The sequence below is a fragment of the Dichotomopilus funicola genome, assembly GCF_033296635.1.
Source record: "Dichotomopilus funicola strain CBS 141.50 unplaced genomic scaffold C8A04scaffold_10, whole genome shotgun sequence".
NCBI lineage: Eukaryota > Fungi > Ascomycota > Sordariomycetes > Sordariales > Chaetomiaceae > Dichotomopilus > Dichotomopilus funicola.
The window spans coordinates 171,545-199,459 of NW_026944031.1; the positions used below are offsets into that span (position 1 = coordinate 171,545).

Below are 27,915 nucleotides of genomic sequence, written 5' to 3' on the forward strand. Positions count from 1 at the left end.
CGGAGTGAGGTGCGCTGAAAGGTTCGGAGGTACCTCGTTTATCAAGCAAACCACCCCCCGTTCGTTCCGTGCGATAACTACGATCCGCCGACCCGGTCCAAAAATAGCTAGCTGGCGAGATGAGAGGACCGTCGTGTCGGGCGAGGATTGGGCTTTGTCGGGTTGACAGAGACAGATGGTGCTCGACAAAGAAAGAAAGAATAAACCAAAGGTGTTGGTGATGATGAATCAGGTTTGCTACCAGTTCCAGGCCTGGGATTTCCAGCTGTCGACTTGACGCCAGTCTAGGTCTTTAGTGGGTGCGACGGCAGGGCGCGCGCCGAGACAACGGAAATCAATTCGCGGGAACCGGCCGGGTACCAATCGCGTGAGAGGTACCGATTCAAAATGTCCACGTGGTTCTTGGGCATGAAGATGAGCCAAACGAGACACGAGCAAAGGAAAATACAAAAATGACCAAACAGACGGGAGCCCAACTGCGCACGCAATAGAGAACCACGGGGTCCCTGTTGGGGAAGCCCTGAGCTGGCTTGGCTGGGCCTGGACACTGGGGAGCTTCCAGGAAGCTGGATGTCACTGTGCCAGGCTCGGCGAAACAGGCGAAACAGGCGCTGACAGGGATGGCCAACAGTCGTCATTGCTTCGCCAGTGTGGCCTGGCGCCGTGCTTCCATTGGGCATTGGCTGTTACATAAAGATGCAGTTACCCGCGATCTTGCATCCTGCCATGCCCCGACGCTGCTCATGTCAACCACGTTTCTGGTCGGGATGTATCGTAGGGGCCGAATTGGAATGAGACAGGTGAAAAGAACACTGCTGGCATTCTGTCAAGGAATTAAAGCTTGCCAAGGATCATGGTTTGAGAGAACTGTCACAATCTGTCAGCCAGCAAATTCGATGCATGTACTTATAGGGCAGATTCGTCTAAAGTAAACACCCCTATACGTGCATACCATCCATTGACTCACTTGCGCAGGGGTACGTCGGCTAGACCCGCATGCTTGGGCCGAGCCGGCATGCTTGCTCGGATGCATCATGCACCCATTCGCCCAATTCTCACGCTTTTAGGCTCGGGTTAAACCTCAACACCACCTCGACTAGCTCGGCACCCCGCAACCACGGCGTGAGACCTAACAACTCTCCCCGCCCTACTCCGTCTCACGCCTCTTGAATTAGCTACGAAATCAATATCTAACCGGGGAGGCAAAACAAAAGAAAATCGACCGCCATGACAGCTCCAGCAGCTGCGAATCGGCTCACTTTTTTGTACCCGCACCTTTTCCGCGCGGGGGGTCGTTGGTCAGAACCTGCTGCTTCCCACGCCGTGCGCTCTTCCCGTCGCCGTAACGGTAACGCGCCCTCAGCACGGCCGCCATCATGTCAACATGTGGCACACTTCACGACCCCTTCGGTGGGTAGGCATGCCCCGTTTGCAAAGAGGGCGGGCAAAGGGATAGAACCCATGACGTTGGAGTCTGAGAAGCAGCAAGCGAAGGAGGCGGCTGAAGAGGGGAAGCCAGAGCAGAAGGAGAGGCGCACTGTGGAGGAGAAGTCGGAGCCGAAAGGGAAACCGAACGAGCCATTGAAGACGAGGGCGAAGGGAAAGCCGAAGGGAAAAGGAAAGGAGGAAGTGACACAACAAGCCGAGAGCGTGAAAACGAAGGCCGCCGCCGCCGAGACACCACCATCGAAACCAGATGCTGCCCCTCCTCCCTCTGGCGAAGCAACTCAACAAACCGCTCAGACCCCTCAACCCGACCTCCCGTCAACCATCGAGTTGCCCCCGCCGAGCGACATCGACCCAGTAACCCAGGCCAAGCGTGGCAGTCCTATGGATGAGATCTTGCACATGGGACCCCCCCCAGACTCCACCAGCGCTGAGGGCACCAGCGATGCGGCTTCCAGCAGCATCCCTAACACCAGCACCAACCCACCCAACGGCGCAACCACCGATCCGTCACCCTCAACCTCCGCCACTAAGCCCCCACACCTCGTCCCCACCCAGTACATCCACCACTTCGACTCTTACACGCTCGTCAAACACCTCACCGCAGGCGGCTACACCCTCCCGCAAGCCATCCTCTCCATGAAAGCCATCCGTACCTTGCTCGCCTCCAACCTCGACGTGGCCCAGGCGGGACTAGTATCCAAAGCCAACGTCGAGAACGAGACCTACCTCTTCCGCGCGGCGTGCAGCGAGCTCAGTGCCGAGGTGCGCAACAACCGGCGCGTGGCAGACGAGCAGCTGCGGCAGCAGCGCACCCTGCTGCAGCACGAGGTGGACATCCTCACGCAGCGGCTGAACCAAGAGCTGCTGACGCTGACGGATAGCGTGAGGGGGATGTTTAATGACCGGGGTATGGCGGTGCGGGAGGAGCATAAGACTGTCGAGAGCCGGGTGCGTTTCTCTCTTTTGCCTTTTCCCTTTTCACTTACCCTTCCACCTCCCTTTTTTCCATCCAAGCATATAAAATACAAAACACGTCCCTTGACTAACACCCCCCAGATCCAACAAATCAACTACAAAATCTCCGTAACCCTCAACAGCGACGCCAAATCCGACATCGAGGCCCTACGCTGGGTTCTCATCCGCCGCTCCGTGCTCGGCATCATCTTCATGGCCGTGCTCACGCTCGGCACGCTGCGGTATGCGACCTATGTCGGCCACCGTCGCACGCAAGAGGCCCTCGAGGCCGACCGCCGTGCCCGTGAGGCTGAGGAGATGAAGAAGCATGATGGACGGTCGGATCAGTCGCCGGGGCCGGATGCGGCTGAGATTTTGGCTGCGAGTTAGGCAGGCACTTGGTCCATGACCTGGCTTCCGTGAACGGCGGTTTCGCCTAGTGTTCGTTTGATAAGTAAATGGATGAGAAGAGGAGGGATAGTTACAAAGTTTCAACACTTTCTAGTATGTTCTCGAGCACGTACGCATGGCATGATATTGCATGGCATATGCACAGCGTTGGGTTAGTTCAAAAATGGTTCGGGTACAAGTCACATAGAAGAAAAGGAGATACCAAAACGGAACGGTTTACGTTAGAAAGAGAAATATATATCCCACGGCTCAGCGCCGATTTTACTTTCACCATACCTTCTAAACCAAACCCCTTTCTCTCTTGCTACCCTGTTACAACCACTACCCCCCAAAATTCATCTTCAACGCAATACTCGGCTCCTTACTCCCCTCATCCTCATCCCCAGCTCCCGCACCCTGAATCCCCCCTGCCGCCCTCCCACTCCGAATAACCTCCTCCAAAAACCCCCTCTGCCCATCCCCCAACCCCCCCACAACCCCCCTAAACGCCCCCTGATCCGCCGACGCCAGCTCCAACAACCGCACACTGGTCTCCGCATACACCCCTTCCCCTTCGCTCAGCGCACGGGACAGCAACGCTGGCAGGACCAGGGCAATGGCGACCGAGGCCCGGGGCGTCTGCGATAGGGTAGCGACGTAGGCGCAGAGGGCGTGTGCGACGAGGGCGCGGGCGAATTCGGGGTCTTCTGGGTCGGTGTTGGTGAGGAAGGCGAGGAGACGGGGGAGGAGGTGGCGGGCGAGGGAATTGTCGGCGGCGGTGGGGGAAGAGGAGGAGGAGGTTGAGGGTGCGATGAGGAGAGTGCGTAGGCAGGAGGCGGCCATTTTGGCGGTCTGTTTGTCGGAAGGGTTAGGGTTAGTCGGACCACTTATTATCTTGATCTGTCCAAGAGGGGGGGTGGACTAAAGGAAACATACCATTCGATCCGTCAAACAATCCAGCACTTCGTCCAAAAACCTCTCCACCAACGGCTCGCTTGCCGGCAGGTGGTTCTCACCCGCCGTGAACAGCACCGTGAGTGCCAACAAACAGTTCTTGACACACGTCAGGGACGTCGGCGCTTCACGCTTTTGCGCATGGACATAAATCGACAGGAACCGGCGCAGACACCCGAGGAGCTGAATCTCCGTCTGGGACGCCGCGCTTCCATCTTCAGAAGCCGACAGATGCCGTGACTGGGACACGCTCTTGATGAACCGCTTGAGTGTCGGTAGCGACTGCGGCACTATCACGTCCTGACACGCCGGTGTGGCCAGGATTGTGGCGAAGATGTGGATGATACACGCGTACAGATCGGTCTTGATGATCGCCGGGAACACCTCAGCGGCATCCACCAGCGCGTTGAGCGCTGTCTTGATCAGCAGAATCGCTTCCTCCGTCATCTGATGACGCATCGGCTGCTGCGGGCTGTCACTCAGGCCTGGGAGGAGGCCCGAGAGTACTAGGACAATGATGCGGGTTAGCTCGAACAGCTGTTCAATGTCCTCCGACAACTCCCCGTTGTCGGCATCATCTTGTTTGCGGGCGGCTGGGTGGGCAAGGCACAAGCCCCGGGCGATCTCTACAATGACCCCCTGGACGTCAAGCCCCTCGGTAAGGACCAGCCGGTCGAGCAGGTCCATCGTCTCGGAGAAGATGGCCTCGCGGTAGATCGCCTGGCCGGACACGCTCGGGTGGAGTATCTTTTTGAGGGCGCTCAGGATCGCCAGCGTCTGCTCCTGTGTGGCCAGGGACTCACTTTGCCCAGGCTTAGTCGCCAGCGCCTCAAACGCTATGCCAAACAGCACAAAGAAGAAGGCCACGGGTTCGTCGCGGTAGTTGATATCCAGGCCCTTGGTAACAGCAGTAGAAGCAGAAGCATCCGTGCCGTTGACGTTAGTACGAATCGGCCCAGTGACCTCCTTCCCATCGAGCGCATCAAACACAAACTCGCTGTCCTGCCCGATCAAGCTAGCAATCGCATCGACCAACTTCAGCCACGAATCCTGGTAGAACTTGAGCTGCGTCTCCCGGTTCAGCGCGGCGTACACGGTATCCAGGCTGCCCGACAACGAAGGGGGGCCCAGAGTCATGGAGATGTCCGGCTCGAAGCGCAGCCTGGCAAACTCACGCAGCGACTCGAGCCACAGCGGCGTTAGCGTGCCAATATGCGGCTTGAGCACCTCGAGCAGGTACTTTTGTTCCGAACTGGCCACCTGCAGCTCCGCCCACGCGCCAAACACGGCCATCTTGACCATGACGCGCGCGTTCGAGCTGAGGCCCTTGAGGTCGCCAATCCCGGCGTTCTCATCCTCCGTCTGGAAGTTCTCCAGCGAGCTGACCAGCGTCTTGAGGATCCGGCCCATACGGTCGACGTCCGTGACGATGCCCGTTGCGATGAAGCCCGCGCAGACATTAACTGCCTCGGCGGCCAGCTCCGGGGACGAGTCGGCCGCGAACGCCGGGGTGAGTGCCGAGCTGATCTGGGCCTGGTACTGCTCCAGCAGCATGGCCTCTTCAAAGTCTGGGTCCGGCGACTTGCCAAACATTTTCAACACTGCGCCGATGATCTTGAGACCCCAGATCCTTTGCTCGACAACACCAGACGTGGACGCCGAGAAGGCCATGCGCACGACATCAGCAATCTTGGCCTGGAGCGCAACCTGAGCCGCCGACTCCCCATTCGTGGCGATATCCTTGGCTACGAGAATAAAAATGTCATTGAGACAATCCATCGCAAACGTTGTGACCTGCCACCGCAACGGCTCAACATCCGAGCCCGTCAGCACATCCTTATCATCCTTGGTCGCCCCCTCAGCCGATGCAAACCCAGCAACCTCCTCGTCCTGCAAATCCAGTCCCGCTCCAGATTTCTTCGTACTCGCCGTCTGTCGCACTGCTTCCTTGGGCCGAGTCATCTTGAGCACGTGCTGGAACCGCGCCAACCACGCGGCCGTGTTAGCCAGACACGTATGTCGCATCCAGTTGCGCAGCGTGTTGTGCATGCCGTCGTGGCTCGGGTCGGCATCCAGCACCAACCACAGCTGGTCCTCGAACCCCGTGTCCGCGGCCTCGATCACGTCGTACGGGTTCCGCTTCATCAGGTTGTGCAGCCCGTCCACGACCACGTCTCGAAGAACAGTCGATTCGGACGCAAGATAGCCCTGCAGCGTCCGGACATACTCGCCAAAATTCATGTTACCCGGCGCATAGAGGGAGAGGTGCTCGAGGCATACTAGGCTGGCTCGTTGCACCTCGAGGTCCTCTTCCTGTTGGAAGAAGCCGACAAGGGTGAGGATTAACTCCCGGGACTTGGTCGAGTCCTGCAAGTCGGGACCAAGCACATTAATGAGTGAGTCCACGCAATGCGCGATGGCTGCGGACGTGGACGATTCCACCTCGAGGTTCATCGACGCTGGCAGTGCGACCTCGGGGCTGTGGGTTTCCGAAAAGTAGAGGTTGGCCAGCATGCCCAAGGTAGCAGAGACGTAGTTGGCAAACCCCAGCCCGGAGGCATCCGCAACTCGGGCGACCGCCTCCAGGGCCCAGTAGTGAACGGTCGGGTGCGGGTCATTGCACAGGGACAGAAGAATGTTTAAGATCGTCTTGAGGTGGTACCCGGCTGCCATACTGCCGATCTTAGCCTGGATGGTCCCGAGGGCCATCGCGCAGCCTGCTCGTGCGCTCGGTTCCCGGTTGACAACGATGGTGTCGACGAGATGCTTAATCTCCTGGTTGGTAAAAGCGTTCCCACAGGTGCCACATAGCCGAGCCACCGCTTCGTAGGCGATGCTCCGAACGTATTGGTCGCGGTCCAAGACAAAATCGCGAAGCAGCTCTTGGATAAGCTTCTCCACGGCCTCGTTGGTCACATCTCCCGCGGGTGCCTTGGTCTCCTTGACAGCTACCCGCAAGATCGAGAGCAGAGCAGTAGCCACATTGACATTAACAGCGGCTTTCCGGCCCGGGTCTCGCTGTACGGAGCCGGCAGCAACAAATGTTGTGACTTGCTCGAGCACACTTTCTTGGACCTTGGCGGGCGTGAGAGGGAACACAAAAGCAAAGAGCTGAATGGCCATGTTGACCACTTCGGTCGCCGCGGGATCAGGAAGACTCGGCCCATCCGCACTCCCAATGTAAAGGATCGAAGCGTCGTGCTCCAGCGTGCCGCAGATGGGTGAGAGTAGGAGCTTTTCGATCTCTTCCTCCAGCCCTTCTCTGCCAGACGGAGTGCGCTCTACCGAGCTCTCATGTTGTCCTGGTAAAGGTCTAACGTTGAAGCCACGGACAAGACCGTTTACACCAAACCCGGAATTGTCGCCAATATCCCAGACCGACTCAAATGTTGAGGCCGTGTTGGCGATTGATGCACTAAGTGAAGTGGGTGTGTAATTGTCCGGGTCCGCGAAGAGAGAGATGGCCAGAATCAAGAGGTTAGACTGAAGCAGCGCCTCGGTACCGCCGGCTGGGCTAATGTTCACCAGCTTGGTATAGCACTGGAGAACCCTCCGCTGTACCATAGTCTCCAGGTCCTGCAGTTGGAGCGATGGCGTGAGCCGTTCGCTGATGTCTTCGGCCGTCTTCTTGGAAGGGAGCGTCTTGAGGAAAGTCGTGGTACTCTGCAACATGGTGGCGATTCGTTTCGAGACGTCAACTGTCAGGAGACGGCTATTAAACTCGAGGAACGCAAGGATCGAGCCGAGCGCACACTCTCGGACATGCGTCAAGAAAGATGCGTTGAGGTAGTTTCTGTGGATCGAGCTGTCCTTGGACAAGACCTTGGGCAAGGCGTTCTTCCACAAAAGAAGGAGCTGAGAAAGATGGATCTTGACAAAGTTGGGGCCTAGTGACATGAGCCCCCCGATCAAGGTCCAGGCGACCTGAATCTGAGTACTCGCCACACGCAACTCAGAGCTCCCGCTGGACTTGAGGAGGTTCGTAGACATGGTGAGTACGCGGCTGTTAATGTCAACTGATCCATACAGCGGCCGCTGCGGGCTCGCGCTGAGCCCGGCAGCAAGGCCGTGTGCAAAGCCGAGACACCGACGGGGAGAGCCTCGCCCAGTCCCCAACAGTCCGAGCTCCCGGCTCAGGCTGTTCATACACACCGAGAGACACGGTAATAGCTGTTGAGGGCAGGCTAGCAGGAAGGTCTTAAGACACGACGAAGCGTACACTTGGACGGTGTAGCTGGGATGTTGTAGAACCTGAATCAGACCATCGCGGCACGCTTCTGAAAAGCTGTTCGCCGCCGACCCCAAGCTGTTCACGAGCGATGCCAGAGCGCCCAGCGCCACGGTAAGCGTTTGTTTCGTCGGCTCGGGCTTTTCTTTCAGCGCTTGCGGGTAGTTCTTGATGACATCGTTGAGCAGCGCTTTGGCGGCGCTAGTCTGGCCCGATTCGCCAAGGATTTTCTTCCCAATAATGTCCTGCACGGTGATCTCTACCATGCGTCGTGATATCAACAAACGGTATCGGTTGTTGTTGACGTTGTTGTGGCCAAGAATCTCGACCGTCAGGTGCTCCACAATCTGGGTGTAGTTGTTCTCGATCGTCTTCTCTCCCAGTTTCTTAAACAAGCTCCCGTAGCAAACAGCGAGCGCTGCCCTTGATTTATTCGAGGTTGACATGCGGACGTATTGCGTAGACAGCATTTTGAGCATATCAACTAGCGAAAGGGCGAGATCCTGGGATTTCTTGCCAGGGGCCGGGCTTTCCGGGCGCGCAGGGAGGTCATCCTCGTCTTGGAGCGCGCCAACTTGTGTGGACTGACGTTTGATAGCCTTGGATTTTGTTCGTTTCACGAGCACCAGCGGCGCCTCGCCAATAGCGGACTCGGAGTAGCCGCGAACCAGGGCTTCTGAAAGACAGTCGGCGGCCGCAGAACGTACATTGGGCGAAGACGAATCGAACGTCTTGAACATAGACGACCGGAGGCTGTCAAAATCACTCGAGGTCTGAAAATAAGGCGTAAACTGCAACAGCGCCCGCAGACAACGACACGCCGAGATGATGACGAGCGACCCTTTGTCGCTGGTGGCATAATTCCGGCCCTGTTTCCAAATATCCCTTGCGAGGCTCTCATCCAGACTGCCCCCAAGCATTGTTGCGATCCTCCCAAACGCCGTGAACACCGCTGCCCGAAGCCCGGCATTGCTCGAAGAGGACTTGAGTAGCTTCAATAGGGCCGTACAGGCGAGCTGGTGCAAATTAATCGCGCTGTCCCCCGCGGCCGCATAGACCTCGCCCAGACATGTAACAGCGGCATGCTTCGTCCGTATCTCAGCTTCGGTCTTCGACTTCCCACCAGATATGATTCCGGACAGCTCGTTGACTGTTTCAAACAGCAACTTCCGATCCCCTTTGCCAAATATATGTGCCAGACATTTCCCGAGCGTGTTGCGCACGACCCTCGTGGGCGGCGGGGTCGCGAGGTTGAGGATCTTAAAGACCTCCTTTTTGAGGTAGAACTGCTGCGCGGTGCAATCGTCGGGCGGGAGTGCGAGGACATGTTTGCCCAAGGCGGAGACAAAGTTCAGGAGAAGCAGCTCCTGTTGCTCAGTTGGAAGCCCCTGCAGCTTGGCCACGTCGAATTCGGGGTTCGAGCTCGCTGCTGCCGCTGCTGCGGCAGCTGCCGAGACGGAGGATGTGCGCGGGACGTCTCCATTGACGATGGTGCTGGGCTCGTCCGTGCCTGCTGTTGAGGCCATCGGAGGCGAGGTTTCGGTCGGGGGATGGCGGTGAGTACCGATGTTTCCGAGTCTCGTCCAGGGCCGTCAATAAATTTGTGATCTTTTTTTTTACAAAAGGAAATAGGAAATTAGGTAGGTATGCAAGTTCTCAAAAGAGAAGGAACCTTGTTCCGCCTCCTCTGGCCCGTGTGCTGTGCTCCGTCCACAATGGCGTTGTGGTGGAGCTCAGTGTCAGTGGGGCTCGGCCAATGACCGCCGAACGAGGGGCCCCGATCCGGATCCGCACCCCCTGTCGTCCCGCTGCGGTTGCCGGCAGGCAGCGCTAAATTCAATTTCGAGGTCCACAAGCTTTCCGACTCCCGCGCCAGATCATACATTGCCTTGCGAGTCTGTCCAGGGAGGACTGCCCGCCTGACGAGCCTTGGTCAGCGTAGCCCCCAATGTCGTCCTCAACTTAAACACCACCCTCATCTTGTTTCTACCTTCCCTGGACCCAATGGCGTCCTTCTTTCGACCTCTCGCCTCGTTGGCCCGGCCAGCCAAACCATCCTCGGTCTGCACACAATGTCTGCGACCATTTGCTACCACGCCCGTTCCTCAAGCCGGGCACAACAAATGGAGCAAGATTCGCCATGACAAGGCGGCCAACGACCTGAAAAAGAACAATACCCGAACTATCTTGGCCAAGATCATCACCATCTACTCCAAACGTACGCCGCCCCGCCCCGGGTAACGAAATAAAGGAAAGGGAAGAGAACAGACCAGACTCACATCACAAACCCGACAGTCTATGGCGGAGACCCCAATCACAACCCGCAGCTCGCGGCCGCCATTAACAACGCCAAGAAAGCGAGCATGCCCCGGGATAAAATCGAAAGCGCCATTGCACGAGGCCAGGGCCGTTCCTCAACGGGTGTCTCCCTCGAATCGATTACTCTTGAAGCCGTGATGCCGCCCTCGATTGCGATAATCGTCGACATTGAAACTGAGAGCAAGCTACGCGCGCTGCAGGAGCTCAACCACCTCGTCAAGAAAGCCAAGGGGTCCACTGGCTCGTCCAAATTCTTCTTCTCGCGCCGTGGGCGCGTGGTATTTGAGACGGGTGAGAGCGGGCTCGACGTGGACCAGATCATGGACGATGCGATCGAGGCCGGGGCCGAGGATCTGGAGAATGACGCCGAAGGCAACATTGTTGTGTGGACCCAGCCATCTGGGACGATGCAGGTGTGTAAGGCGGTTGGGCCGAAGTTCGGGCTCAAGATTCTGAGTTCGGATATCATCTGGACGGCGAACGAGGACACCAAGGCGAGTATCGATGATTCCCAAGAGTTGATCAACCTGACGGAACTGTTGGATGCATTGAAAGAGTATCCAGACGTACAGGGTGTGTATTCGAACGTGACGAGGGGTACGATGAGCGACGAGCAATGGGCCAAGATCGAGGAGAAGTTGGATACCTAGGAGGGGATAGGGGCATTTTCTTGACATATGCCAAAACGACATTACACATAGATCGGTCACAGATGTATCATAGTTGTAGTACTACACAGTCGTCGTACACCCAGCCGTCCTGCCACGGCCCCAGACACTATAACAAAAACAGACGAACCAATATCCCTTTAAACGCCGAGTTTTTGTATCCTGCCCATGATCATACACCCCAACCCGCCCTTAATCCACCCAAATCTTCTATCCCACCCCTCACCCAAAGCCCCGTCCCCCTTACTCTTCCGGCCTCCCTTGTCCCGCTTGTCCCCCTCCATTACTCCCCCCAGCCTTGGCCTCCGCCGCCAGCCGCTGCTCCCTCAGAAACAACCGCCTCGTTCTCAAGCGCTCCAATTCCGCCTGGATCTCGTCGCGCTCCAGCGGCACCTTGTTCGCCTGCTCAGGCTTGGGCCAGAAATCGGGCACGGCGAATCGGGAGTCGAGGTTGGTGCCGAAGTAGAACATGATGCCGATGGGGAACATGACGTACATGCCGAACTTTGTAGGGGATGAGGAGGGTCAGTATAGTGCAGTAGTGGGGGCATGAGCACGGCTGAGAGTCGAATGGGGTCAAATACCTTGAACACCTCGAGGTTTAGCCCACCCATGTTGAGAGTCTGCCGCGTGGTTGAGGCTACCCAGAGGTCGCGTGCACGGTGCGGTCAATTAGAGGGGTAGGAAGTGGGATGAAAGCTCCAAACAAGCTTCAAGCAGCCGAATTTTGGTGCAAGGTGGGGCTTCCAGATGCTGGCTGCCGAGCTTGGGGGCTACAACCAAGCATCCTTGGCGCTGCGGCCCGAGCGCAGGCCATCAGGGTTCACGACTCAACTTCCAGAAGCTGCTCCATTACAACAAGCAGGATTGCGCTACTATCAAAATACCGCCCAGATTAGATGCTACCTCCCCTTTACCCCAGGGCAGCTCTTTGTTACCCTCCAGATCCCCAGACCCCGTCGCCCAATAACTCGAGAAAATGTATTCCAAACGCCATCCTCCCCAAAGTCTAAATCATCGAGATTCAAGTGCTGTCTGTACTGCCAAACCTCGCGAAACCGCAAACCATCAAGCCCTTTATTCTGTAGGTACGGGTCTAACCACGCCGCCGATAGCGGCGCCACCAGGTAGGTCCCGTTCTTCTCCTTCAAATACTCCATGCTCCTCCGATCCGCTGGCGTGTCGCACGTCGCCAGCTGCGCCAGCTCGTCTAAGAGCGTCTCCCCTTTCATGCCCATCACGTCCCGTGTGCGTAGGACTTCATTCTTCCCGTTCAGAAGCCATATTGGCGGCATGTATGTTTTCCACCAGACAGCCTGGGTAGCGTCGGGCTGTTTGCTCATGAACACCTGGGCAGGGATGATCCCGCCTTGGTGATAGATTCCCATCAATGTGCCAAAGATGACATTGAAAATAACCCAGGATACTGCCCAGGCCCGCAAGATTTTGTCGTTTCTTGGGAGACGCACAGAGGACAGAATCAGGGGCACGGTTGGGAGGAGAAATCGAGCTTCTTGGTGCTGAGATAGCGAAAGCACAACGATTCCCGAAAGGGCTGAGTATAGGCGTAACGAACGCCTGGGTCGTAGGAACAGCAGAAACACTGCTGGCCCAAGAAGCTGCGGCAGGTTTACCAACAGGTGTTGATACCACGGGTGCAGTCCATGTTTCGCTAGGTTTGCTGGCGAGATGTTGTAAAGGAAGTTGTTGATCGGTGTTAGAACCGGGTTTCGGAGGAGGTCCGCCCAAGAGATCGAGTGGTGGGTGTAGAACGCCGTATCGAGGGTAATCGCAAGCGCGGTTGTGCAGATTCCTGCTGTCACAATCGCGGTAAGCGCCAAAGGGCTGTGGAGCGTTAGCGGTCAACTATTATCGTTTGAATGCATCGGGAAATGGCTTACTTCTTCAGGTAATAAGGTAAGAGCCGGAGCCCGGGTATCAGCAAAAAGGCAGGGAATGTAATCCTGTTGAAGACGCCAAAAACGACAACAATTCCAAGGACCGTCGAAGCTAGAACCGAACCGCGCTGCTGTGGCTCGTCAGTCGGCAGCCCTGCGTGCCGCTCTCTGCGCGATGCGCTTACCGGACTGGCGACAATGCGCTCAATCAGAACCAAGCTCCACGCTACCACCAGTGTTTCTATCGAATTCGAAAAGGTGTGTGTTTGGAATGTCCAAGTGACGTAGGAAGACGCAACGAGGAGTGCGGCCAGATGCCGCTGCCGCTTTGACTGTATAAGCTCGTGGATCGCCCAATCTTCTAACACAAAGCCCACGATGAACATCAGCACCCGCAGCGTCCAGAAGACCGCGATCGGCGGTACCACCCCGTCATTCCCATTTCCTATCCACAGCCACCGCAGTAGAAGCATAGGGAGCCCATAGACAGGCCATAATGGGAACACGCTTCGGATTGGGTTGTCGCTCGTAAACTCCCAAGTGCGTCGGACCGGGTAGCCAAAGATTTCCCCTGTATTCCACGAAATCAGTTAGTCTTGTTCACTCAATAATTTTCCACCCCATGCACAAGCATGTAATGGGACACGATAAGTCACGAGGTCAAAAATTTGATCCTCACTATTGCCGGATCCGGGGTTCCGGAAACGGCCAGATAGCTGCGCGGCGTGCTGTACAACACCAAAACAGGTAACCACACTTAGGCACTTACCAGCAATCACTTCGGGGCCTTGAAAGTTCTCATCTGGGTGAAGATAGCTCGGCGACAATGCAAACCATAGCCGGACTAGGACCAGGAAAAGGTAGGTTCTCCGGAACATATTATTTTACCGGCTGTCGCGCCGTCGGGGGAGCGGTACTGTCGCAAATCCGAAGCATCCGATCTGAAGGGAGAGCAGGGCGCGGCTCAGTCGCTTGTCGGCGCGGGGGCATCACCAAGGACAGCAAACAGGTAAAAGTCGAAGATGAGTTTTTCAAGTAGTGTCGTCAAGGAGGGAAGAGCATGATTAGAGAAAGCCGGCGGGGGGTTATGCGGGTCAAAAAGCAAGGTCGGAATAATTCCCGGGAGATAATCTCCAAAGGCCGGCCCAAATCTTGGGGAACGTGATTCGAGAGCAGCCAGTGGACGACGTGGTTTGTTCCACGGTTCGATGTTCGGCACCCCTGTTCGCGAACAGGGGGTGGGGTCTTGCTTGGTGAGCTTGACACCTTGCATTTCCGCCTTCTCCAGATCCCACTTGGGGCGATCCGCTGCCGGCAGAGCAAGACAAAGAACGATCACGCCGACGCTAACTTAGTTTTTAAAGATCCGCTTCTGGTCATCTGCGAACTCCTTTTTCCTTCCGATGGATCCATCGATACACCAAAGACCATCAGCTGCTATCGTTAGTTATAGTTTTCGCATTAACTCATCTGCGCGAGAGCAACACGCCGCGCCGCTTCTGACAAAGCACGCCGAGTCCAAGCGTAAATCGACCAAGGTAACGTTAGGTCCCTGGCATGGGTGTTGGCTTCCTTGGCCCAAGCTCTGCAATGTTCCAGAAGACCAAGGGGTCAGGTTAACGAGGAGGGGTCCCAAGGTTGCCCGCGGCAGAATCTCTTGATGCCGCGATCGCCACATTTAAGCTTGAGATGCGCAACAACGAAGAACTCGATTCTGTCCGTATGGTGTGTGTTGTGTGAGATGGATGGCGCGTCTGTGAAACCGCATTGCGCGGTACATACCTGATAAGCCACGTCACGTTATTACAGGCATACCGAACTGCTTGTTGACGTTAACTTGTAATAAATCGGGTAAGCTTCCCACCCAATGGCCTGGGAACGCCTGGGCTCAGGCAACAACCCCACCCGCAAACTGGATAACGGCACTCAAACTTCCCCCGCGGTCAGTGATGTTGTTCGAATATTCCCCACTTGTGAGGCAGCAGCTGCCAGCCGCCAGCTAAAGCCTTCCATGCCTAGCTGGGATGCTGCAACCGACTGTTCTCTTTCAGGAGAACCTGACGGATTGATGAAAGCACACAGCAGGCAGTGCAAACATTCCATCATCCCAATTGTCTCCCTTCCAAACCGGGTCCCAGAAGGTGCGTGCCAACCGCCCTATTAATACCGTGCCCCGCCTTCCTTGTGCTTGGCCTTTGCATTTCCCCGTGCACTGAATCACCAACGCCAACCACCAACTCTCCAACTGTAGGAAATTCGGCATTCTTCTCCCCCAACCGCCAACTCCAGAAGTCCCCGCAAACAATCAACACGGTTCTTTATTTTCCAAAACACACAGATACAAAATGTCGGCCGACAAATCTACACAGAAGGTCACCTTGACCAGCAACGAGGGAACAAACGTTGAAGTTGGTACGTTGCTCACAGACGCCGCTCTCCACACTGACCCTAACCATGGCCGGCCGTCACAGATCGCGCGGTCGCCGAGCGCTCCATGCTCATCAAGAACTTGATCGACGATTTGGGCGATGAAGCGATCATCGGTGGTGCCATTCCGATTCCCAACGTCAACGATCCGGTACTGCGCAAGGTCATAGAGTGGTGCGAGCACCACCGGAACGATGCCGCACAGACGGCAGACGACGAGAACGATAACCGCAAAAAGACTACTGATATCGACGAGTGGGATCAGAAGTTTATGCAGGTTGACCAGGAAATGCTCTTTGAAATCATCCTCGTACGCCCGCCTACCGTCAACCGAAACAAGACAGGCTCAAAAATACTGACATTCATCCACAGGCCGCCAACTACCTTGATATCAAGGCCCTCCTCGATGTCGGCTGCAAGACCGTCGCGAACATGATCAAGGGCAAGTCGCCAGAGGAGATCCGCAAGACCTTCAACATCACGAACGACTTCACGCGCGAGGAGGAGGAGCAAATTCGCCGTGAGAACGAGTGGGCGGAAGACCGTTAAAGGAAAAAATAGGAGGGCTTAGGAAGGCCCAACGTCTCAGGTGCTGGGCTCAACTAAACCTGGGTGGTGGGAAGAGGGTTCGTGGAGAACGGGATTGCACATTGATGGGTATCCGCTCATACAGTTAATTGAGGAACTAGGTCCCGTATCGAGCATCCATAACGGTGTTTTTCATTTCAGGTTCCTTGAGTTTGTTTTTGAGATAAAGAATAGGGAAGCTCACCGGCCGCCTCACAGTGCAGGCTCTCCTCTCGCAGAAGTGAAATCAAATGTTGCCGCAAACATTCAAGTTCTGAGTCACTGCGTCCCCTGTGTTTCGGTATGTCGGTGACCGGGAAGTTCCTGCTGAGGTTCTATGTGTCGGTCATCTAGACGCCAACCCTAACAAACGAACGCCGTATAGAGTTGTCCACCTCATCGCTTCACACGGCTGTTCCACAAATCGAGATGATCGTAATGTAAAAATCAAAGCGACGCCCGCCATCTTCCGCACACAACAGTCGGGACGACGGTTGAGGGGCCATTCAAAAATGGGGCGCGTCTCAGCAGTTCGACGTTTTGTCAACTTGACCCTAGAAAAGTCGGGTCATCATCCGGCCGTGGCCCTCCTTCACTCGAGTTGAGTTGAGAGAGGCTACCATTTCCACGCGACGGCAGCACAGTGTTACCGGCCGTTCGATCGAGCAACTTCAAATCTACGAGATCATGATGAGCAACAGGAGAGCCGACATAGCGGTGCCCTTGACGGGCCGAAGAAACGGTTCTTCATGTGCAAAAGCACGAAATGCTGTCCTCTCATTTCCCTTTTCGCCCCTAGAACCTAAAATGCCATGGCATACCCCGTAAAACAAGTGAAACGAGGAATCCCCCATTTCTTCCCCAGCCAAGCTCAAAATGAGAATCCCAACCGGCCAAACCCCTTAGTCCATAATGCCGCGACCCAACCTTCCCCACCAGCCTGCGCCCTTCCCTTCCCGTCCAAGTTCTACTCGTTGGTTGCCAGAGCCGTCGCCGGGCGATCCTTCATGTCGGGACTGATTGGAACCTTCAACTCCTCACAGTGGCGATGATCAAAGATTGGCACGCAAACAGATAGACCCTCGGCGAGGCGTCGTTGAGGGATAGGATTGCGTCGGCATCGCTAAGGAGAACATGAAAGTTGTGGCCGTCGGTCGTCGGAGTTGGTTCAGTAGAGGGCGAATAAAGGAAAGGAGTAAGCGAGCCCGTTTAGAGGCCGAGACGGGTCTTGCGCCAATGCCTCCGCTTGGCGTTGTACCTGTGGAAGAAACGCGTTAGCGACCGGGTTTGCTACTTTGTACATGGAACGGCTGTCCGTGGATATCGCTTCAACCCTGCGTGGGCGTTACGGGCTCTTGACAACTCGTCGCGGTCGGGAAATCGTACCTAATGGTGTTGCCGGTGCGGAGACGGATCCATTGGGGAATGGGCCGGTTCTGCTTCTGGGCCTTGGCCAGCTTCTGCTTGGTACGGAACGTCTTGTGGCTCTGTTGGAGGTCAATTTCGTTAGCCTTGCCATCTTGCTGTTGAGCCCGAAGACCCCTCCTCCCATGATTTTAAAAGGCATTTCTCGCGCGCGCCAAAATTCGAGTTCGCGAGAACAACATTCTCAACAATCGGCTGGAATATTCGCTACGTACCGGCATTTTGACGATGTTGTCGAAGTTTCCGAGTCGCTGGTTGATGTCGTGATGTTCCTGGACTGGGATGGATTCGAATAATTGGTGTGGGCTTCAGAATTTCCGCAAGCTAGGGCCGGGGGATCAAAATGTGGCTGGATCACGTGGGTCTCAGTCTCCTGTGGCTGTCACCTCATTCCCATGTGGCTGACCGCGAAGCAGGGGCAATGGCAAACCTGCCAATCGGGTGCCGATCGAACGCGTGCACCCTTGATTTCCAAGACAGGGAGACAGGGTGCCGGTAGCCTGGACCATCGAAAGGCGGCCTCCCATGATCAGCGAAATCAAAAAGTTGCATGAACTTCGAAACCAGAAATTTTCTCCGGATTTTCAAGAAACAGAGAGCCTCGACGGGTAACATCTATTTAATGAACGGAGTTTTCGGCTTAGCTTTGCTTTCGATATCTTGTTAGTCTTTTGCGCCCTCCACAGGACCAACTAGGTGCTCCCCGTTGCCGCCTTGCCGCCTCCCGCGTTGCGGATCGCCCCGAGTTCGCGACACAGTCCCTCCACGCCTTATTTTCCAGTCCAGTCCAACTCTCCCTCACACTCCTTTATCTCGACGACCCGAGTATCAACCTCGCCAACCCACAATCACATAATGGGTCAAACTGTGTCATGGCTATCCAGCTGGGTCTGGGCTAAGAAGGAGATCCGGATTTTGATTCTCGGCCTGGTTCGCATTGCCCGCCCCTTATTCGGATCCGAATGGTCCGCATACTAATGACCGCGCTGCGCAGGACAATGCCGGCAAGACAACACTACTCTACAGACTGAAGGTATATTCCTATTGACACTAGGTTCTCGTTCAACGAACTCGGAGTAGCTTACAAACACAAACTATAGATCGGCGAAGTGGTAACGACGATACCCACGATCGGATTCAACGTCGAGTCCGTGACATACGGGAAGCTCAACTTCAACGTTTGGGATCTGGGCGGCCAAACAAGTATCCGGCCCTACTGGAGGTGTTACTATGCCAACACGGCGGCTGTCATTTTCGTCGTCGACTCGACCGATATCGAGCGTCTCCAGACAGCCGCTGACGAACTCGCGGCGATGCTGAACGAGGACGAGTTGAAGGATGCCGCCCTACTGGTGTTCGCCAACAAGCAAGACCAACCGGGGGCAAAGGGCGCTGCCGACATTTCGCAAGCGCTCCGTCTCGGGGAATTACGGGACAGAAATTGGAGCATCATGGCTTGCAGTGCGGTGGAGGGTTCGGGTATCAAGGAGGGGATGGACTGGCTGTCGGTAAGTTTACAGATCGACACGACCCAAAACGCTTGGATCAACATCTAACAAGACCCAGCAAACCGTTGCTCAAGATTAGATGGTTCTCCCGGGTTTAAGGCGCAGGGCAGGGTTGATTTTGTACATGACGGTATACAGCTCTTATATCATCCCGGCCGCCCTTGGGTAATGGGGTAAGGTGGCCGGCCTCACGGCGTTTGGGGGGGCAAGCCGCCTCCGGCTTCCGGACGACATATTTTGCGTCGCCGCAAGCTGCATGAGGAGAGGCAGGTAATAATGCTTCGGTACATGGATAAACGACTTACAGCTTTTTAATACACGGGCTTCCGGCCCGGAGAGGCTGGGAGCCCATTCGCGGTTTTCCCACCATCACTGAGTCTCTAAGTATTGGGCTCCTACCGCTATCTCGTGGCAGTAGGCGATAGATAGAGTCCACGCTCCCATCTTGATTCCATCACCCTTTATATCTCAACTCACCCTGTTCCCTATGCAGCATGCAGACCCAAAAGCTAGGTGAGCATAATTCAACCAGCCACCCTCGACCCTCAGTGTGGAGTGATTGGCGACCTAAGATACCAATCCCTCCCAGATAAGTATCACTAACTCATCTTAAGTACTGTATCCGATCAGTTCAGCGTGATTCAAGCTTATATCAGCTCCCCGTGTTACAGGGACATCCAGAGATCGCCAACCTCCAGACATCCAGGAAAGAAGCAAGGGTAATGCAATGTTGATTGAGAGGAAGCATCAAAGAACCCGGTCCGTCGCGATGTTTTGTAGGGTATCGTGATACGGGTTACCAAAATAACCAGGTTTTCAGATCTTGTAAAATAAACATAATGAACATGATGGCTCAATGCTGAGAAAATTCCCACGTTTTGCAGACTAACATGACATGGACGAGAAAAAAGGAGAATCGGGGTCACTCCCGGATCGGGTCATGTACCCGCTCCCCATCTAGGTCTTCGAAGGGCGAGAGTGAGGCGGGGGACATATCCAAGTAGAAAGAGGCTATCTCGAGAGGAACGAGAACTTCGTCCGCAATGCATGGCCTGACGGCATTTTCCATGGTTGAAACCCCATTGTTGAAAACTTGGGTTTGTCTATTTGGATGTAGCTACATCAACACCCAGCGGCAGTCAGCTTCGAAAAACAGTTTTCGTAAACCGACCCGAGTCTCCAATTCAGAACCCCTAAAAAGTTTGAATCGAAACGACAGTCCCAATTTGAGAAGGCCGTTAGTATAGGTATGTATGCCATCGAGAAACCTTGATCACAGATATGATGGACGGTGTCATTCAAATATCGCGAAAGATATGCATGTACCGAGTTCCATCTCAACCCCGCCTAAAATTGTTGCTTCCGGTAGGTGGGTCCTGGGTTCAACACCAGTGCCCCGCCATCCTGGCGTCTGAGTCAACATTTCTCAAAGAGTCGTAGACGCATTGGGGTCAGCAGCGCAGCAACACCAGAGGTAGCAATGGCTCCGACAACTAGCAGTTCGACGGGGGACTTCACCTCGGAAGTCCTCCAGGCGCTTTCCAAGTCCGACCCAATCTCCTCCACCGAATCCTTCCCCGATGTTCCCTTCGAGTCGATCAAGGCTGCGCTTGACCGGTTGGCATCTCGGTCCATGGTCATCTACGAGCAAGTTGAGCGCGAGGACGTCTTTCTAGAACCTGAGGCGGAAGTCATTGTCAGCCATGGGAGCCACGAGGCTCGCGTCTTTGAGGCTGTGCGCCAAGCCCTGGACGGCCTCTCGATTCAAGACCTTGAGGGCAAGATTGGCGACAAGACGGTCACCAAGCTTGGTCAGGGCAAGGCTTTCAAGGAGAAGTGGATTAAGAAGGACGGTGCCAAACTTGTTGCATTGGTGAGTTCATTACGCCCTGGGATCTCGTGGCAATTTATAGCTTTCCACTAACCTTGAACTTTTGCAGGTCGAGTCGATCAATGATGTGACGCGGGACCAGCTCAAGGTGATCCAGGAGAAACACACGCATGATGCCAAGATTGTTGCCGACTTGAAGAAGCGCAAGTTGCTGAGGACACAAAAAGTCATCTCCTTCAGGATAGAGAAGGGGCCCAAGTTCGCACTCGAGCTTGTCAAGGAGGAGACAGATCTCACAGCCGAGATGTTGGCGTCCGGCGCATGGAAGACGGCAACTTTCAAGCCGTATAACTTCAAGGCATTGGGTGCGGACCAACATGCTGGCGCCCTACACCCCCTAGGCAAGGTCCGGCAAGAGCTCAGGTACGTTGCACTTGGGAAGTCGTTGCCCGAACAATGAATAAGGCTAACACTGCTGTAGGCAAATCTTCTTCGAGATGGGCTTCTCAGAAATGCCCACAAACCAGTTTGTCGAATCTGGCTTCTGGGTAGGTCTTCCATTCTGTTCGGCCTCAGACAACCCTGCTGACTCCAATAATTATAGAACTTCGACACATTGTTCGTGCCACAGGTATGCTTGCACGTTAACCTTTGGTGTCATATGGGTACTAATGACTGGTTTCTAGCAACACCCGGCTCGCGACCTGCAAGATACTTTCTACGTATCAGACCCCGTGAAGGCTGGTAGGCCTGGGCCAACATCTGCGGAGGACAAGAATGATTACGAGACCTACTTCAAGAATGTACAGGAAATTCACGAAAACGGGAAGTATGACTCTATTGGGTACAGGTACCCCTGGTCGGAGGATGAATCTCTCAGGTAAGTCAACAATAAGTCAACAATAACCCTGACCCGCATCACATCAGCCAGCTAACCTTTCCCAGGCTTGTCCTCCGTACACACACCACCTCCGTCTCAGCGGCGATGTTGCACAAATTAGCTGGCCAGAAGAAGGTTGATGGCCGCGTCCCTCCAGCTCGGTACTTCTCTATCGACCGAGTCTTCAGGTAACAAGTTCCACATCTCTAAGGAAATTGTCACTTCGAAACTAAACCCCTGCTAGAAACGAGACACTGGACGCAACACATCTCTGCGAATTCCATCAAGTTGAGGGTGTCATCGCCGACTACGGGTTGACGCTTGGTGGCCTGATGGAGTTCATGGACATGTTCTTCGCCGCCATGGGTGTAACAGGTCTTCGGTACAAGCCAGCGTGAGTAGTCCCAGCTGGGTAGCAACCAAGACGTAGTCCACATCTCTCTAACAGTCTACCACAGGTATAACCCCTACACAGAGCCAAGTATGGAGATTTTCTCGCATCACAAGGGGCTTAACAAGCTAGTCGAAATTGGCAACTCAGGCATCTTCCGGCCGGAAATGTTGGAGGTAGGTGTAAAGGGGATACGACTTCAATCATAGATCACGATGCTAACAACTCGCCTAGGCCATGGGTTTACCCAAGGACATGAGGGTCTTTGGCTTCGGATTGGGGTTGGAGCGACCAACAATGATCAAGTACGGCATTTCCAACATCCGCGAACTTCTTGGTCACGGTGTCGACCTCAATTTGATTCAGAAGAACCCGGCAGTCCGCTTCGACAAGGATTAGATAAAAAAGCGCTCAGCACAAAGCTGAAAACATCCATCCCTTATTTTTGGCGGTGTGTGATGCTTCTCTTAAGTGTTTTCCCTCTCCACGTTATCCCCAGAAATGAGGAATGCGCGGAGACCCATGAAGTTCCGGCTCCGCCTCCCCCGTATCCGACCCGGACGAACCCGGACCCGGAGCTGCCCGGGTGCCCCCAATGTAACACCACCGGGTGTCGTGCAGATCAAGTGCGTTGCGGTGACGAGTCATCCTTTCGGGTCGGGCAGCGATCGTGGACGCCTCGTTTGCTGGGTTGCGAGCCATTTGTTGTCTCCCGAGTCTCCCCACAATTAAGTCCGCGGACACTGATAGGCCTGTATCCGTTCATTTGCCGCGCCTCTTGTTGGAGAAACTTGGAGTGCATCGCTTCTGGCCCCATGGTAACACTCACTGATACATAAATTCAATACATACTGTGTAAGCCGGCGACGCCGTTCCGCGATTCATCGGTTGGCCCCACGGAAAAAGACCCATGCAGCCAGCCCTATGAGGGGAGCGCGAGTTTCGTAACGGTATCCGCCGCCGTGGATCATGGGGGTTGGACTTGGAGGTAATGGCTCAATGGACGAGAACCCTTGGGGGGGGGACACCTAGTTACTATCCGCCAACAAACAGATGAATGTCCTTCTTCAGAAGGCGCAGCACATCCACGGTGAGAGTCCGCCGAGCCGCCGAGCCGCCGAGCCTATTGTCATCGCGGCTCGGAGGTCGCGATAAAAGCGAGCGGGCGAAGGTATCATTCCAAGATCCCAAGATGGGGTCATTCGTTGGGGTTTACTTGGCAAGCCGTTGAACCGGGAGCGAAACCCCAGAATGTTGGCGATGCACTGGTGAATGAGCCCGGACAAGAGCCGCAAAAATGGAGCACAAGAGCACTGCTCTGGCGAGTTGGAGCAAAGTCTGGCCAGGAATGTTGCCCAGATCGGGCGAATCGCGGGAGGAAACGAGATTTCCGCGGATAAGGCGGCCATTTGGTGGCACGCGTGACTCCTTTGTTGCTCTCTTGGCTGTTTCGTGGTCTTGGCCGGTTATGTCACGGTGGGGGCGGGCGTCGGCAGGGGAGAGGTCAGCTAGGTTCAAGGCGAGGAGTCAAGGTACCTTGGGCTGTGGGAGGTCGTAGGTTCGCACGTCGGGTTCTCATGTGGTGGGCCGTAGTTAGTGTACATGTAGGTCCCGTTTCTTTGTTGTGTGGTAGGACTTGTCTGGAGCGCGAGAGTCCTGGTTGCCTGTTGGTTCTTAATACGAGAGCCTCGCTCCTCTGGCACCAAAACCCCTCATCTTCTCTCTCCCCATCCTTTATCTTCAGGACGAGAAAGAGTAAAGAGTGAATAGATCTTCGGCCTGAACTTGATCAGATCGTGTTTGTCCACTCCAGCATAGCACCAGGCACACACTGCAGCAGTCTTCTCTGCAGCTTCCACCAGGTCGCACGCACACGCGAGACACACACCCAGCACCACTCAGCACATTCTGGGGGTGGCAGTGCAAACCCGTTGCAGCCAACCACCACACTGAACCGGAACGCTGGGACAGTAAGGCCGTCGACCCAAGGCTGCTTGCTGTACATAGAGCTCTGCCATACCAACCACCAACGCCAACACCATAGCCAACCGGTGGGAAGACCCTCACCAAAGGCTGTCCACCCCGTCAACTCCTCCTCGTAGCGCCAGATTGGGCCCGCCAGGGCTGGGACGGCTCCTGTCCAACGGACCTCGCCATTATTTTTTGAAGTGAGCCGCCGTCAACGGTCTTACAACATGGTATGTCTCTCCTTCTTACCTTACACTAGCCCTACTTGTATGGTCTTCACCAGGAAGACTTGGGTCGTGGTCAAACATCAGAGTCAATACTAACCATCTTGCAGACTGTCCACACGCACACCTACTCCCGAACGGGCAGCAGCGGAAGCACCAGCACTACCGGTAGCGGCACTAGTGGTCTTTTCGACTCTCCCACATCGACAACCTCAACGGAATCTCCGCTGCTTTGGGGCGCGAACACCAACACCAGCAGCGGCAGTGGCAGCAGTGGCATTGGCAGTGCAAACATGTCCACTTTTTCGGCGACTAAGCGCGACCATGTCAATGCCAACAGCTACTGCGGCCGGCACTCTTCGGAATTCTTGTTTGGCGGGAAGGGCTTGGGAGATTTGTGGAAGGCTGTGACGAAGAAGTAGGAGTTTGTCTACTTGTTAGTTGCTCCTGTGGCTGTGGCCTTTACGTTGTCCTTCGTTTCTTTCTTTCCTAGCCGTCGCTGCGCGGTGGCGCAAGTGTGTTGGAGGAACTTGATATACCCTTTTTGATACCCATTGTTGGGAGCCGGCTCCTTGTTTGCTTCGAGGAGGTTTCGGGGTTTGAAACGTTGTGGTGTGTGGGCGTGATAGAAAGGGATAAAATACACTGGAAATAAAGAATACAAGAATAATATCACTCGAATACACGTATTTGTAATTATACTTTGAGCATTGCTCAAAGGTCTCGGTGTCAACACGGAGTAGTTCATTGTTGTTGTTTGTACACTAGAAGGAAACAGCCCAGCTCTCACGGGCCCCTGGATCAGGTAGGCATCTAGGTGGGGCAGCAAGGCCCTGAACCCGAGGCCCGGGGCGGGTTTTAGCGGCTGGTCCACTGCGGCAGGCACGATCCCCAGCCGACCGAGGAACACAGGGGTCAACAAAACTTCGTCCCAAGTCAACAATTTTCGTCCGAAAAACCACAACTACATCCCGACGGCAGATCACATCCCCCCACCACACCACATTCTAGCAGCAGACAAAAGCCGGGAGAAATTCAATACCAATCGCCGAACCGACAAGATGGCGCAATCGACCGGGTTCGGCCTCAAAAAGGCCTACCTCGTGCTCTACAACGCCGCCTCGGCCGTGGCCTGGGCGACCGTTCTGGGGCGCGTTGCGATCGTCGCTGGATGGAAGGGCACGCCGTTTGTGCCGTTGTCGGTTGACAATTTTGCGCGTATCACTCAGACGTTTGCGTTCATGGAGGTGCTGCATGCTCTGACTGGTGCGTTGGAACTACATCTCCTTTCCCGTTCTCTCCCCAGTCCTGAGTCAAGACAGGCACTTTTGAGGATCAAAACTGACCACCTGTATCCGTGTACCCAGGTGTCGTTCCCGCTCCCGTCTTCACTACCGCGATGCAAGTCGCCAGCCGCCTCTTCCTGATGTGGGCTGTCTGCTGGCCGTTCCCGCAGCTCAACACCAGCGTCTTTTACTCGTCGATGCTGCTCGCCTGGAGTCTGACGGAGGTGATCCGGTACAATTTCTTTGCGCTCAAGCAATTTGATAGCGTGCCCGGCTGGTTGAACTGGCTGCGTTACAGCGCCTTTCTGGTGCTGTATCCGGTTGGTATCAGCAGCGAGGTTGCCATGACCCTGCAGGCGTTGCTGGGCCCCGCCGAGGATCTGGCGTCGTGGTACCCCTTTGCGCTGATCGCCGTGTTGTTGACTTACGCCCCTGGTGAGTGCTCCACTGAATTTCTTCGTTGGAGAATGGCGGCGTATTGAGGCGGATGTGTTGCTGACCGGCTGGATTAGGTTCGGTTATTCTCTACAGCCACATGTTGAAGCAGCGGAGAAGGTACCTTGGTGCCGGCAAGCCAGCCCAGAAGAAGACACAGTAGCCCGTCCGTGCGAAGGGGGATGAATGAACGAATTCCCAGGTTGTCGGTCCATTAGGAGGAGGCCAAGTGTACATAAGACACGTAAGAAGACGCCACGAGGGCCATTAGTATGTAATGTTTAACGGCCATGACTAAATCTACGTGGCCCACCCAGATCGTGTTTCATCATCATGGTCGAACGGCCTCTCCTGCGCTGCTCTCGTACCAGTCATTACGGAGCCAGCCCGCAACCATATCCCGGGCCTCATTGGCCAACCTCTCAAACCCCGGGTTATCCTTCGGTTGGAACATAGCTGCAACACGATTAGCACGACAGGCCTAACACACTCCTACTCGTCCCACCGTTGAGGCAGAATACTCACAGATGTGCGCCCCGATTTCATCTGTCGCCTGGTCGTTCACCGCCTGCCGCCAGTCCCCTGCCCGATCGCGCTGTGGCACCACGCAAAACGTCCTGTCGCTGCCCAGCACCGTGCCCGCCATACTGACCTGCTTCGACCCGGCCGCTTTCCCCAACCGCGTGTACAGGTTCCCGAACCCAACGCCGACCTCCTTCTGGAGCCGAAGCATGTAGGCAACCCGCCTCTTGAGCTCCTCCTTGCGCGCCAGGCACCCCACGAACTCCAGGTGTGATGTCGCCCACCCAAGGCCCTGTGAAATCTGCTCGCGGTTGAGGTAAGCCGCTGCTCCGCCTGCGGCTACCGCGCCTACAGCACCGGCAGCCATTGCGATCGTGCCCCATCGACCCCAGCCGCTGCTGGTTGTCGAGGCTGTTCCCGCTTTGTCGTCCTTTGGCTTGTCTCGGCTTTGATCCGAGGCGGGTGGCAATGCGCCCGCAGGTTTGGCCTTGGCGTTGTCATTCGGGTTAGCCGCCTTCGTCCCAGCACCCCATAAACTAGTAAGGCCGCTGAGTTGGGCGATGGCCGCCGACGCGGTGGCGTAGTGAGACTCGGCGCCGTGGGCGACGACACCGGGGGAGATTCCTAGGAAGGGTGTGTCGAAGGCGAGCACGCCCTGGATGTAGGGGAACATGAGCGCGTTGGGGGCTGGTGGCATGGCGGTGGCCGCCTTGGCGGGGCTGTCCTCGTCGACTGAGTTGTGGACGGGCTTCTCTGAAGAGATCCTGATGGCCGTCTCCGCGGCGACGATGCCGCCCATGGAATGGCCGACGAGCACGACGCGGACGGATGGCTCGATGGTGGGGGAAGGGGTGCCGGCGGCTACTTCGAGGTCGATGACCTTGTTGAGGAGCCTGTGGATGTTAGATGTCGATACTGGAAATACAAAGTAGGGATTACGTACCAGTCATTGAATCGAGTGACACATTCGCCCAAGTCGCCACGGGTTTCGAATGTCGGGTAGACGGTGGCCCGGACGTTCAGCTTGGGCAGAGCGCCTGCGACGAGCCTGCGAAAGTGCTCGACGAAGGCATAGTTTTTGCCAAAGGTGGTCTCATCACCCTAGCGATGTCTGTCAGCTGCCTGTCACGGCCGTCCTGAATGTTGGTGATGTTGTTAGAATGTCGCACCTTGAAACCGTGGATGAAACAAAGCAGCAATGTCTTTTTCATTGTTTGTCCCCATCGAGGCGCTAGAGGTCTAAGTGGGGAGAGTAAATCTGCTGCTCTAAAGTTTCAGCTCTGTGCCTCTGGCCCCAGGAGTTGGTGAAGGCTCAAACGCTGTCACATGAAATAGGTAGGTGTTGGTGAGCGCGTGAGGTGGGGGCGGGGGAGTGCTGTGGTGGAGAAGTGACTGCATGTGGCTGTGGGGCGCTGCGTGTCAATGGTCAATGTACGGGACAGTATCATGAGGTTCACTCGTTGATTAGGTAGGCAGCATATTGGCGTACTATGTAGATGCAAGCCGGAAAAGACCAAAGAGCATCTTGCTAGATCCTGGAAGCGTCTTTTTTCAGATGTATCTGCTTTCGTCAAGATAGGTCTATAGTTCG

General features: G+C 55.5%; 11 protein-coding genes across 11 annotated transcripts; 7 read left to right on the plus strand and 4 right to left on the minus strand.

The window, feature by feature from the left end:
* Positions 1 to 1,227: 1,227 nt before the first annotated feature.
* On the plus strand, positions 1,228 to 2,793 carry C8A04DRAFT_9943 (uncharacterized protein; the record flags this gene model as incomplete). Its single annotated transcript, XM_062785690.1, has 2 exons — positions 1,228 to 2,397; positions 2,506 to 2,793. 2 exons carry the CDS (start codon positions 1,228 to 1,230, stop codon positions 2,791 to 2,793), a joined length of 1,458 nt encoding a protein of 485 aa, XP_062639526.1.
* A 342-nt stretch (positions 2,794 to 3,135) lies between these two features.
* C8A04DRAFT_10009 (uncharacterized protein) lies at positions 3,136 to 9,501 on the minus strand (the record flags this gene model as incomplete). Its single annotated transcript, XM_062776432.1, has 2 exons — positions 3,136 to 3,645; positions 3,730 to 9,501. 2 exons carry the CDS (start codon positions 9,499 to 9,501, stop codon positions 3,136 to 3,138), a joined length of 6,282 nt encoding a protein of 2,093 aa, XP_062639527.1.
* Positions 9,502 to 9,979: 478 nt separating this feature from the next.
* Positions 9,980 to 10,944, plus strand: C8A04DRAFT_35148 (transcriptional regulator TACO1-like protein; the record flags this gene model as incomplete). The annotated part of the gene is made up of 2 exons (XM_062783059.1): positions 9,980 to 10,193; positions 10,271 to 10,944. 2 exons carry the CDS (start codon positions 9,980 to 9,982, stop codon positions 10,942 to 10,944), a joined length of 888 nt encoding a protein of 295 aa, XP_062639528.1.
* Positions 10,945 to 11,864: 920 nt separating this feature from the next.
* On the minus strand, positions 11,865 to 13,738 carry C8A04DRAFT_9948 (glycosyltransferase; the record flags this gene model as incomplete). The annotated part of the gene is made up of 4 exons (XM_062785694.1): positions 11,865 to 12,807; positions 12,864 to 12,997; positions 13,046 to 13,431; positions 13,630 to 13,738. The coding sequence occupies 4 exons, from the start codon at positions 13,736 to 13,738 to the stop codon at positions 11,865 to 11,867; spliced, it is 1,572 nt and encodes a 523-aa protein (XP_062639529.1).
* Positions 13,739 to 15,205: 1,467 nt separating this feature from the next.
* C8A04DRAFT_25975 (Skp1 family, dimerization domain-containing protein) lies at positions 15,206 to 15,836 on the plus strand (the record flags this gene model as incomplete). The annotated part of the gene is made up of 3 exons (XM_062779762.1): positions 15,206 to 15,272; positions 15,332 to 15,597; positions 15,660 to 15,836. The coding sequence occupies 3 exons, from the start codon at positions 15,206 to 15,208 to the stop codon at positions 15,834 to 15,836; spliced, it is 510 nt and encodes a 169-aa protein (XP_062639530.1).
* A 1,227-nt stretch (positions 15,837 to 17,063) lies between these two features.
* On the minus strand, positions 17,064 to 17,500 carry C8A04DRAFT_35151 (ribosomal protein L39e; the record flags this gene model as incomplete). Its single annotated transcript, XM_062783060.1, has 3 exons — positions 17,064 to 17,112; positions 17,241 to 17,341; positions 17,495 to 17,500. The coding sequence occupies 3 exons, from the start codon at positions 17,498 to 17,500 to the stop codon at positions 17,064 to 17,066; spliced, it is 156 nt and encodes a 51-aa protein (XP_062639531.1).
* A 634-nt stretch (positions 17,501 to 18,134) lies between these two features.
* On the plus strand, positions 18,135 to 18,866 carry C8A04DRAFT_25977 (ADP-ribosylation factor family-domain-containing protein; the record flags this gene model as incomplete). Its single annotated transcript, XM_062779763.1, has 4 exons — positions 18,135 to 18,209; positions 18,274 to 18,312; positions 18,380 to 18,787; positions 18,846 to 18,866. 4 exons carry the CDS (start codon positions 18,135 to 18,137, stop codon positions 18,864 to 18,866), a joined length of 543 nt encoding a protein of 180 aa, XP_062639532.1.
* A 1,401-nt stretch (positions 18,867 to 20,267) lies between these two features.
* C8A04DRAFT_35153 (tRNA synthetases class II core domain (F)-domain-containing protein) lies at positions 20,268 to 22,288 on the plus strand (the record flags this gene model as incomplete). Its single annotated transcript, XM_062783061.1, has 9 exons — positions 20,268 to 20,660; positions 20,728 to 21,041; positions 21,100 to 21,166; positions 21,223 to 21,249; positions 21,305 to 21,498; positions 21,564 to 21,686; positions 21,743 to 21,892; positions 21,957 to 22,065; positions 22,124 to 22,288. 9 exons carry the CDS (start codon positions 20,268 to 20,270, stop codon positions 22,286 to 22,288), a joined length of 1,542 nt encoding a protein of 513 aa, XP_062639533.1.
* A 1,796-nt stretch (positions 22,289 to 24,084) lies between these two features.
* C8A04DRAFT_25979 (uncharacterized protein) lies at positions 24,085 to 24,503 on the plus strand (the record flags this gene model as incomplete). The annotated part of the gene is made up of 2 exons (XM_062779764.1): positions 24,085 to 24,087; positions 24,192 to 24,503. The coding sequence occupies 2 exons, from the start codon at positions 24,085 to 24,087 to the stop codon at positions 24,501 to 24,503; spliced, it is 315 nt and encodes a 104-aa protein (XP_062639534.1).
* Positions 24,504 to 25,142: 639 nt separating this feature from the next.
* C8A04DRAFT_35154 (uncharacterized protein) lies at positions 25,143 to 25,965 on the plus strand (the record flags this gene model as incomplete). The annotated part of the gene is made up of 3 exons (XM_062783062.1): positions 25,143 to 25,347; positions 25,449 to 25,802; positions 25,880 to 25,965. The coding sequence occupies 3 exons, from the start codon at positions 25,143 to 25,145 to the stop codon at positions 25,963 to 25,965; spliced, it is 645 nt and encodes a 214-aa protein (XP_062639535.1).
* Positions 25,966 to 26,133: 168 nt separating this feature from the next.
* Positions 26,134 to 27,535, minus strand: C8A04DRAFT_10067 (uncharacterized protein; the record flags this gene model as incomplete). The annotated part of the gene is made up of 4 exons (XM_062776457.1): positions 26,134 to 26,258; positions 26,328 to 27,217; positions 27,268 to 27,425; positions 27,494 to 27,535. 4 exons carry the CDS (start codon positions 27,533 to 27,535, stop codon positions 26,134 to 26,136), a joined length of 1,215 nt encoding a protein of 404 aa, XP_062639536.1.
* Between the last annotated feature and the right edge of the window lie 380 nt (positions 27,536 to 27,915).